The 10,892-nt window shown below is 42.4% G+C and overlaps 2 protein-coding genes across 4 annotated transcripts; both read right to left on the reverse strand.

The window, feature by feature from the left end:
• Positions 1–4,380: 4,380 nt before the first annotated feature.
• On the reverse strand, positions 4,381–5,771 carry cunh15orf48 (chromosome unknown C15orf48 homolog). Its single transcript, XM_005746843.2, has 4 exons — positions 5,596–5,771; positions 5,401–5,489; positions 5,185–5,245; positions 4,381–4,876 (listed from the first exon to the last, which is right to left on the reverse strand). The coding sequence occupies exons 1-4, from the start codon at positions 5,632–5,634 to the stop codon at positions 4,808–4,810; spliced, it is 258 nt and encodes an 85-aa protein (XP_005746900.1). The 5' UTR covers positions 5,635–5,771; the 3' UTR covers positions 4,381–4,807.
• Positions 5,772–5,889: 118 nt separating this feature from the next.
• Positions 5,890–10,563, reverse strand: afg2b (AFG2 AAA ATPase homolog B). 3 transcript variants are annotated; one of them, XM_005746842.2, is made up of 12 exons: positions 10,385–10,563; positions 9,596–10,196; positions 9,297–9,482; positions 8,892–9,176; positions 8,462–8,647; positions 8,031–8,189; positions 7,719–7,928; positions 7,393–7,620; positions 6,691–6,825; positions 6,411–6,536; positions 6,146–6,293; positions 5,890–6,037 (listed from the first exon to the last, which is right to left on the reverse strand). In XM_005746842.2, exons 2-11 carry the CDS (start codon positions 10,187–10,189, stop codon positions 6,156–6,158), a joined length of 2,247 nt encoding a protein of 748 aa, XP_005746899.1. In that variant the 5' UTR covers positions 10,190–10,196; positions 10,385–10,563; the 3' UTR covers positions 5,890–6,037; positions 6,146–6,155. The 3 variants fall into 3 exon arrangements, with proteins under 3 accessions (XP_005746899.1, XP_013769748.1, XP_013769749.1); XM_013914294.1 differs by lacking the exon at positions 5,890–6,037 and having other exon boundaries at positions 6,073–6,293; XM_013914295.1 differs by lacking the exons at positions 5,890–6,037; positions 10,385–10,563 and having other exon boundaries at positions 6,073–6,293; positions 9,596–10,363.
• Positions 10,564–10,892: the final 329 nt, after the last annotated feature.

Below are 10,892 nucleotides of genomic sequence, written 5' to 3' on the forward strand. Positions count from 1 at the left end.
GGTGGAACAGGTAGGTTCTTATCATGGAAGAGTGAAGCAACTGTGTGATGCTGTCATGCTACTATGTACCAAACTCGTTGAGGAATAATTTGGGCACCTTGTTAAAACTATGCCATGAAGAATTAAGGCTGCTCTGAAGGTTCATCCTGGATGTTGTTCCAAAAAAGGGATTTAAGAATTGAAACGGTAATAAATGACTATGAATAAATGGCCTAAAATCTGTGAAAAAACAATATGCCAAACATAACTCATGATAATATTAAGTCACGTTGAACCAGAAAGAACATTCCTATCATAGGTAGAAGCTGCAATCAGTTTCTGACAAAGTGACTCTTTCATTTTATTTATTTATCCAGGTAAAAAGTCTCATTGACATCAAAAATGTCTTTTTTCAAGAGAGATCTGGCCAAGAGGGCAGAATATATAACACATATAACAACAAAAAGTTTTATAAAGATAACTTAAGTGATTGATAATTTACAAGAACGCAGAGTTGTGAAGATACTTGCAAAATTTTCTTTTTATATACATTCTTCATGAATCCTGTTTATTGCAGTATAATATTATACTTTATTTATTTACCAATATAAATAAAGATATTAGACATAAAAAAAAACCCACACAGGAATTCAAAAATAAATTTTTCAGACGATTACTTTTTGACACAACAAGTAGCAAGGTGTACCTAATAAAGTGGCCAGTAAGTGTACACTCACTGTTCAACGCTAGGTGGTGCACTTCTAAAAACAACGAAAGAATTAAATGTTTCCTTGTGGTGAACAGCCCTGTGATGGACTAGAAACCCGTCCGCATTGTGCCACACCTCTTTCACAGTGACATCTGGGATAGGCTCCAGCCCACCCCCACACCCCCCTCCCACAACGCTTAATTGGATGGATGAGCAGATAGGTGGATGGGTGGATGGTGAATCTATTGTTTATACAGCAAAACTGCCTTTACCAGCATGACAGTGCAGAGTGGTGTTGAATGAATGCCTTGTTGTTACACGGAGCCATTATTGTCTTCACAGAATGAAACTGAAAAACTAGAACATAAATAAGTATTATTGAATGGACCCTATAATATGTCAACACACAGTGTGTGCTTGTGAATATCTAGCTTTAAATAGACAAACATACTCCAGATTACTCATAATTATGCAATGGAGCATCAAAAGAGTCATTGTTAGAGGCTTTTATACACAGAGCAAAGTTAATGTTTAAAATGTAGACATATCAGAGGTTAAGTACTGACAATATCAAAAAAACTAGGAGTGCCCCAGTTTCCAGGCAACAGCTTCTTTATCAAAAACCCCTGAAGCAGTGAACCAAAGGCAGTCTGGCAAAGGAAGAACTGTTTACAGCATGTACCTGTCTGCCTTACCTTACTTTAGGGGGCCATAAAACGCTGCTGTTGTCTCTCTCCTGTTACAACCAACTACTACAGTCGCAGCATATCACACTCAAGCTCACACACATGCATTTAAAAAAAATACTAATTCAGAGACAACAAGTGGCAGAAGGTAACTTTTTAAGTCTTAAAGTTGTACTCCTGTTAGCTGAGGAGGAAATTCCATCTCTTATTTTTTTAACGTGCCCTGCAAACAATACCTGCTTTGCTTGGACGTCACATGATTTGTGGTGTCGTGATGTGTTTCATAGTCACGTACACAAATTCCAACACCACGTACGAGCGCGCACACAAACACACAGAGACACAAAATATCCTTCCTCTTCTGTCATTGTTCCCCTAAATAGGCTTTCAGCTGCACTCCCCTTACCTGATAAAAGAAGCATGTTGTGACTGTTGCGTGTGACCTCTGCCCCTGTAGTAGCCTATATTTGACATGAGAGCACTTGTAGCCGGCAGCCTCAGTGCAAGTTGGCTCTTGTCCACAGTATGTGTAGTATATATATACACCTCTCACGGCACATGTAGCATCAGAGAAACAGAGGAAGGAAATGTTTTTTAAGATGTGCGACATGTGCGTTAATAATTCAACATGTAACTGAAACCAAGCAGAAAATGAACTTCCTGAAAAATAAGCGCAGCCCAGACGGACCAGGAAACAAAACCCATTACTCGCCTGCTTACTTTCTCTTTGTTTAGTGGTTAATAAGTCATAAGACTCATCCTTAAGGACCATCACTGTTTCAGCAGGCTGTGGAAGGGCACGTGGTGCCTTGAAAGGACGGACACTTTCTGGTGTTATCGCTCTTTTATGAGATGCAGTATGGGTGTTAAGAGGATTGTCTGTTATGCTGAAACACAATGGGAGCACTGAATGCCCACTCGGCCATAAAAGGAGCAGATGAGTGGAGATTATATGGTGAAAAAAACTAAATGGAATCCTAAAAGTTCATCCTAAACAATTCTAAACAGCCGTCTAATGCTGAACTTTAAGTCTGAGCGTCTTGTGCGGCAGATTGAGTTTACTCAGTTGCTGTGGATTAAAATTGCTCAGATGACAAATGCTTAAAAACCCAAACACACACCTATACAATTGCATGCAAGCTTTGGCAAAGCTTGGCAAACAGTTTAGTTATGAAATCATGTAATATGATCAAAACCTAGACAGTGGCTGCTTGAAGGAATTGAGGGAATCTACAGTGTCACTGCTGCAAAACGACAGGTGGGTCTAATAACGCCCATAATGGCACCACTCCATGTCCCAAAAAGCTGCTATTGTACCAAGCTGGCATGTTTTTCAGTTATGCTTGAATACAGAGCCACTGACTGTTACTAGTTACACCTGTTCCTTTCATATCCAACTATTTGTGGGGGAGTATTTTTTTTTATGACATATTCTTAAGGCTATCCTTTCAGGAAGGATTCACTCATCCAAACAGAGGAAGGGGCTCATGTAGCTGTGTGATAATAATAAGACCTGTACATTGCTCTTAGTCAGCATCACAGCATTATTTTCACCATACAGAGAAAAAAACCCCAAATCAACAACTCATTAGTCAAAATATTCCAGCACGTAAATGTGCTTAGCTTAAAATAAATACAGACATGTCTTCCTGCCCCGTGCTCACAAAGCACTACCATAGGGGCTTGTTTGTTTGACCAACAGCTGCTAAAAGAATGGTACCATGATGCTGGTCACCTCTACATGCTCCATCAGCATGCACCTGGCTCTGTGCTTGTTGGAATTTGGCAAAACTTTTGAAATAAGATGAAATTACCCACATTCAAATGATCTTAAAAGCAACAAGATATAATATATATAATATTATATAATATTATATTTATTTTTTATAATATTATACTGTAATATATATATATATATATATCATTGTTTATTTGTTATTTCTTATTATTTTCATAGATATGGAGATTATTAGCCTCTATCTCTATTTACTTTTCTGCTTGAGCATTGTTGGATTTTGTGTATAATGGTCATGTGACACCTGGGAAGCATTGGAATGGAGCTGCAAGGTTAACGGTGGGGATGGACTGAATTGTTTTAAAAAGGGAATGGGAAGGGGGGAGGATGGAAAATTGCATACATCTCCATTGGGACTCTGTTGCCATCCTTTTTTTCTGTTCTTAATTCATTACACACAGGCCTAAGAGGAGCTTTAAACCCCCCAAATGAATGTTCCTTATATAACCAGTGTGCTGGAAAAAGATAACCAGCTTACGTGAAAGAGGCTGTGTGCAACAGCGATTCGTAGTATCTTAGTAAAGCTTTTAAAAATTCAACAGTGGATTTTGTGGTCCAGCCTGGCTGTCCGGCTAATTTCTTGCTGCCTGTGCAGATCTACTCCCGTGACCCATTTGCTTGCATCTCTAATTTTATAAATTAGCTAATAGGTTTATTTTTAGCAGTGTGTTTATTTTGGAAAATGTCCCTCATCAGTTAAGAGGGAACTTCCTTTATTTTGATTGCCCTAAATTTCCTATGTTCACTTGAAAAAGTGTAAAGGTGAGTTTTGAACCGTTTTTGGTGTTCTGCCTTTTTAATGAGATATTTTACAGGATGTGTCACAGATAGCATGTGGACATCAGGTGCAAACACATTAGAATAATGAGACTGAATTCCATTCAGCTGCCTTTTAGCCCCGGGGTTCTCGTATTGCTAGTTAAGCTTATTAGTAACACCTGCACCCTTCCTGTTTTGATGAGTTGGCATGTTTGGTGTGAAAAACAGCAGCGTTGATGTCATGAAGCTGCTGTTAATAAGAAAAATGCACAAGAGCTTAAAACTAACCATGTGCGGCATCTCTTTTGGCTACATTTAACTTCATAATGGATTTCTAGGTCAAACATACTCTCAGAATTAAATGATGCTCATAGTTTTATAGCAGACAGCACATTTAAATACGTTAGTTTGAATAAAGCACAAAAGCAGCACTGGGACAGAAAATTTTTAAAATAATTTATTATCACTGTACAGTACATTACAAAATAAATCAACATTCTGTGTCTTTTCCATTAAAACACTATCGTACATTCACATCTACAGCAAGAACACGTGGACCACCAACCTTGGCAAAATAAATTCAATGATATATACTTCTGTAATAATATATACTGACAGAGACCCAGAGAAAGATAACATTATCATCCTCGGACTCAAAGGCTGCACGGTCGTCAGTTACCATATTTGCCTATTGTGATGTGATGGATGTCCTTGAGAAAGGTCAGTACAGAGCAGGGTGAACCCCACCAGTTGAGCAGAAGCATTTCCGCACACTGAGTGTCAAAGCGTCCTAGTTTGTGCAGAAACGATTCTGTTAGACTAATGGGGGGGAGGGAGCGGAGGCGTGTCGTCAGACTCTCGGGAGAAACCCGGGCTCTTTCACTTTGTGAGGCTCTTCACGATCTCCAGCTCCTCCACGGGCTTCCACTGCTGATTGATGGTGATGAGCTGCAATGAAATGCCAGAAATTTAAAAGAAAAAAAACATGACGAGGCTTCGTCTGACCTATTTATAAGTGTTACACTGAACAGACTTAATGATGTGGCCGCACCGGGGCTGTGCCATTACTTGTGGTAATTTATTTTCTCTCGATGACGTTAATGACCGGCGTTAATGATAAAATTCTTTCCTCAATGACTCAGCAGATTGAAGCTGCAGGAGGAGAGTCTGCTTATATTTTGGTGCTGATAAGAACCGGAAGGCTTATTAGCCAGAATATAAACATTATTAAGTGCTCTGCAATGTTATTACATTACCTTCTGGGGCTTTGACGGGTCCAGCCTCTCCCATGGCTCTGGGTTGCTGGTCTTATTCAAACTATAAACAGTAAATTTAAATGCATTCTTAAGTATTTGTACACAACAGAGTTTAAGCAGGTGTGAAAGTAAGATAGAAGTGCAAATGAATCTAAAAAAAAAACATAAGACAAATGCATTATTTTAATAAAGGAGAAAGAGCTTTGTAACACTCACATAACGTCAGGTTTAGTGAGCAGAAAGTAGATCGATGCAGAGGTGGCTCCTGTTGCAGCAAAAGCCATAAACCCTATCAGAGGGATGAGCTACAGCACAAAAAACAATCCAACAAATTAAAACACACAATGCCCCACACACAGGATATAACTCAATACAACAGAGTAATAATAATAATGATGATGATGATCTTACCTCCTTCCTTTTTCTCAACATTTGGAAAAATCCAGACATCTTTCTGATTGGTTTTAAGCACTCAAAGAGGAATTAAGTGTATTTCCACTCAACTGTGGTTATTCTAAGGCTTCAAGCATCCACTTGCAAAACTGAAGAGGAGCAGTCTCACACGCAGCTATGTTGTGACAGTTTACCTGCTGCTGGGAACTCCTTATAAGTGCGACACGGTGTGAGCTCATGAGATGGAGGCGGGACGAGAGGTTGTACGAGGTGATAAGCACGTACACAGAGAGAGTTTCCTGTACTGAAATGCACCACTGGAGGTTAACGCATCTATAGATGATGATCAATATATTTTCTAAGTCTGCAGCGCCCTCCCATGGCCATGTTGTAAAAGTGAAGGTCAGTAACTGGTGGTTGGGTTTCGAGCCGATCTCAAAAAGGATGTTATTTGAAATGACTAAAAGAGAGAGACAGAGAGAGAGAGAGAGTGTGTCAAATTTTAGAATTTATTTTTTTATTTTAAAACAATATTTGAGTAATGATACAATTTTAAGATCAGTCAAACATTATGTGTGTCATCGGGGAGGAGTTTCATATTTGTGGATCTGCTGTGCAGTCAGAGAGGAGCTCATTTTGCTGAGGGATCGCAGGAAATGCGTGTGTTTGATGTCTGAGGCTTCCATGTTCCCGTCCAGCAATGCCAAAAGAGCAGCCTGAGGAAAAAAACAAAAGCAAAACAAACAGATATTTTCAGTTATTTCAAATCTATCCGCCAAGAAAGGATTTTACATTTTACAAGTCTAAGAATTCATTTCATAAGTTTATGTCACCTCTTTGCAAAGATTTTCCAGGTCAGCTCCAGAGAAAAGCTCGGTCTTTGCTGCGAGATCCTCCAGCCGCACATCGGCACCCACAGGCATACGCTTTGTGCACACCTTCAGGACAGCAAGTCGAGCCTAAATATTAGAAAGTGAGGGTCATTAAACACAGATACGCTGACAGGAGAGGCGCGGTTACTTTATTTTAAATGACCTCTTCATGTTGTAAGTTTTTCTTACAACATTGCTGGTATATGTAATATATTTTGTCCTGTTTTGAAAAGTCCTTTACCTCATGGTCTGGTGGTGGGACATAAATGATGTGATCAAGTCTGCCGGGCCTGAGGAGGGCGTTGTCTAAACAGTCAGGTCTGTTTGTGGCGGCTACAACCATTACATCTTTGTTGCACACTTCCTGGCAGTCCACCTGTCAAACAGTTAAAGCACATAAAGTGTTGATTAAATTATGAACAGATGGATGGATGGTGTGTCACAATGAACTGCAGGATGGTATTATGTCCTCTTTCATAAAGGATGCTCCAGTGTGTCCTCCGCTAAAAGCTGTAATAAAGGAGATTTTAGTGCATCTTTGTTACTTCCTTTAGTATCTGAATTCAAAAAGCTCTTATTATGACCGCCACACATCTACCTCACTCATTAAGAAACCGACTGATAGTGTTGACCGATCTTCAGGGCAGTTACTTTGGAAAGCTGTAACAGCAAAAACCATTTATACAGAATCAGCTTTACGAGTTTGCCTCAAAATAGGGTTAAAAAAAATAATAAACTTTTAAAAATTCAGCTGTTACAAGCAAATGTGGAAATTTTGGGGGCGATAGGAAAAGGGTAAAGCCAAAGATCAATAGATGTCAACCCCAAACATCTGAAGTCTACCCCTGAAAAAATCTGTGCTATTTTTACATTCACCTGTGTGCCACGAAAGCAAAATGAAACAAAACAAATTGGAAATTCAAGAGAAGAACCAGAAGCTGACCTGCTCAGGTGTGTGACTCTCCTCGACTCCCTCTGCCTGGAGGATCTTCTCCGTCCCTCTCCTCTCATGAGTCTTCAGGCCGATCCCATCCATCTCGTTGAGGAGCACAGAGAGAAGACGAGTCTGTACGCTGTTTGGTGTTTGACTGTGTGACCGCGAGCCAATCAGTGAGTCAATCTCATCGAGGAACAGGATGCTTGGAGCGCAGGCCCGGGCCTGATGAAACAGCTGCATGGGGACAGACAGACGCAGGGCTTAGTGGACGAAACACAAGGGAGGACACAATCATTAATGCTCATCTGTTCGAGATTATAAAAAGGAAGAACCTGAGCTAAAGCCTTCTCTGAATCTCCGACGTAGGGAGAGTAGAGGTCAGCGCCACTGACAGACAGGAAGGCACAGTTGGAGGAAGTAGCGGCAGCTTTGACGAGCGTCGTCTTTGCGCATCCCGGAGGCCCGTACAGCAGCACACCTCGAGGTTGACACAGACCTAGACGAACAAAGGCCTCAGGGTGCGCCATCGGCCACTCGATGCTCTTTGACGTGGAGACAATGAGCGAAAATAAACCTCCAGTAATAAGGTTTTTTCTCCGAATACATAAATGTGCATTTTTGAGCAAAGCCACTCAATTAGCTACCTGTCTTAGTTTGAGTTTGACGTCATCCAGGCCTCCAATTTGCTCCCAGGTCACCGGAGAGAGCTCCGTCCTGCCCATGCTGCTCCTAAGGCAAGAGGGACGCACCGACTTCAAAGCCTCGTGAAAGTGCTTCATACTCACCAGCTGCTCCCCTGAACACTGCAGACAGTGTGACAGAAACAGCAACAGGTTTTTACAGCTGTCATCCACTCAGTCTCCCTATTATTTCCTAAGTAATCTTTCACACATCTAAAGAACACATTCACTGTGAGCCTTTTGAGATGAATTTCTAAATGTGATTCATATTCAGGCTTCAACTTTGACTTTACAATTACAACACAGCTGCACAATTTGCAATAACGTGAGTCGTTCCTGTAGCAAAAAAGCAAAAACTAGTGTTTTGTTTCGCTGTGACAGGTCGCTGTGGTTACTTTGGAGTCTTCCCGTATAGCGTGCATGGCGGCCTCCCGGCACAGGGCACTGAGGTCTGCTCCCACGTAGCCTGTAGTTGTTTGTGCAAGCGCTGTCTGGTTCACACTGGGACACACAGGCATCCTCTCACACAGGACAGACAAGATGGCCTTTCTCTGCTGCAAGGTTGGAGCTCCGATTATAATCTGTGGGAAAGGCGAACACTCAGAGACTAACGACTCACATACACGTATCTGCACCAACTCACCGACCTGGACATTTATTTTATATAAAAGTAAAAAAGGTACATCTTGCCTTATAATCAGAAAAAACAAACAAACAAACAAAAAAACAGCTGAAACCAATTGAAGAATTACAAACGTCATCAGATGTCATCTTTCTCAAGAAAAATTAAAAACACTGGATCCGTGACAGTGAGCGGACACGCACCTCTCTGTCAAATCTTCCTGGCCGGCGCAGTGCTGGGTCTAAGCTGTCGGGCCGGTTGGTGGCTCCGACTATGAGGAAGCGGTCAGACTGATTCATCCCGTCCATGAGTGTGAGAAGCTGAGCAACCAGCCGGTTCTCCGGTGCCGACGAGCTGGTTCTCCTCGGACACAGAGAGTCCAGCTCGTCTAAGAACAGCACACAGGGACCCTCATCTGCTGCCGATCGAGCACGCTCGAACACGGCCCGCAGCGTCTCCTCGCTCTCACCCGGCCGAGCCCCCACCACCTGAAATTATTGTTCAGAATTACTGGTAATGCATTTACATGCAAAATGCTTCGTGTATTACGAGGAACATTAGACGGCATCAACATTATGATGAGGTGTGATTACTATCGTCTTTTTTACCTCTGGCCCTCTGACCACCACCAAGCTGGCTCCCACCTCACCCACCACTTGGCGGACCAGCAAGGTTTTGCCTACACCTGGAGGCCCCACCAGAAGCACCCCTCTGGGACAGGATACACCGAGAGAGCTCAGTGTGCTTGGATAGAGAAGTGGCAGCTTCAGCATCTCTCTAAGTGATGCAGACACCTAAAATGTTGTAAAAAACAAACAAACCAAACAAACAATCAAAAAGCCCACACACATTAGGTGCTGTACAGTGGGAAAGAAAATGCTGTAAGGTGTCATTTAAATTGATTCACCTCCTCCAGCCCCCCCAGCTGCACCGTGTGCCGCTCCTGCAGCTGACTCCTGTAATGTCGGAGTGTCTGGACGCCAGCAATCTCAACAGCAGTCTTCGAGGTGATGAATCCAGCACTATCCGACTCTGGACTTATGCTTTCAATAACAACATATTTGATCTCTGTGTCGAAATCCTCCAGGTTTATTAAAAACCCATCATGGACACAAACACCTTTCAGCGTGTCTTTTACGAGCTCATGAACAAGGCGATGCGGTGTGCGTTTCCTGAAATCGACACTCTGGACTATCACGGTTATCCTGACGCCTTTCAGTTTGGAGCAGACCACAGGTGTGAGCTGAGCGGGGTCCAGGCTCAGGTGCGAGGGGAGCTCAGAGAGAAGACTGGGGGAGAAACATTTCAGGTCCATCTGCAGGAAGCCCTCTGCCAAGTCAGCCCGGGGCCAGGCAGTGCACAGGCAGCTTCCTCCGGAGACAGACACCAGCAGAGGGGAGCCCAGGTGCACACCCAGCGCCGACATCATGCCCGGACCAAGCCTGCATCTCTGAGAGCCCCGGTCTGATGGATCCACGGAAAGCAGCCTCAGAGGCTCCATACTCCACCTGATGGGGAAATAGAGACAGACACGCACGTAACGTTAGTGAAGCAGAGAGACGAAGCAGAAACTCAGAGGCAGCATAAAACTTCACCGAGGCTACATGCTACATGCTAGCCGTTAGAGCTTCTTTTAGCGGCGCTAAATGGACAAAACTCTGACTAAGATGGGTCTAAGCCAAAGAGGTTTAAGTACCGGAAACGGCTGAAACCAGCCGACAGCAGCCAAACAATCAGAAATAAAATGGGTGATAATACCAACTATATACTACACAGAACATATCAACTCCTACTTTACTGTTTACAAAATCCATGTGGCATTAAAACAACAGGGCCAACCAAAACAGCCTCCTGCGTGAGGTGACGCTAATCTTCCGCGTCGATACTTTACTATGTAAAAGTCTTCTGCTAGGAAATACAGTATATAAGACATAAAGAGAGTTTTTACATTTTTCGTGAACATAAAAGTCAATATTTGGAATGTTTAGGAATCTTTATTCTTCAACACAGTCTGAACTATCTTAGTCAGGTTTTCTTGTGATTTCTTTACGCAGTCTTCAGGAATAGTTCCCCAGGCTTCTAGACAGACATTCAAAGCTCTTCTTTGGATGTTGGCTGCCTTTTGTTCTGCACACTGCTTCAATAATTTAGAGGTCCAAGCAACTGAATGGTCACATGAAACTCTCACGTCCTGTGTGAGGCCT

Source organism: Pundamilia nyererei, unplaced genomic scaffold (genome assembly GCF_000239375.1).
Source record: "Pundamilia nyererei isolate P.nyererei 1_Seehausen unplaced genomic scaffold, PunNye1.0 scaffold00184, whole genome shotgun sequence".
Taxonomy (NCBI): domain Eukaryota; kingdom Metazoa; phylum Chordata; class Actinopteri; order Cichliformes; family Cichlidae; genus Pundamilia; species Pundamilia nyererei.

Coding starts and splice junctions, on each gene's coding strand:
- cunh15orf48 (XM_005746843.2), bottom strand. CDS start 5,634: ATGTCTGGATTTTTCCAAATGTTGAGAAAAAGGAAGGAG. Junction 5,246..5,400: donor CTCACTAAACCTGACGTTAT/GTGAGTGTTACA, acceptor TACTGTTTATAG/TTTGAATAAGACCAGCAACC. Junction 4,877..5,184: donor ACCCGTCAAAGCCCCAGAAG/GTAATGTAATAA, acceptor ATTTCATTGCAG/CTCATCACCATCAATCAGCA.
- afg2b (XM_005746842.2), bottom strand. CDS start 10,189: ATGGAGCCTCTGAGGCTGCTTTCCGTGGATCCATCAGACCGGGGCTCT. Junction 8,648..8,891: donor CAGGAAGATTTGACAGAGAG/GTGCGTGTCCGC, acceptor CCTTTCCCACAG/ATTATAATCGGAGCTCCAAC. Junction 8,190..8,461: donor CTATACGGGAAGACTCCAAA/GTAACCACAGCG, acceptor CACTGTCTGCAG/TGTTCAGGGGAGCAGCTGGT.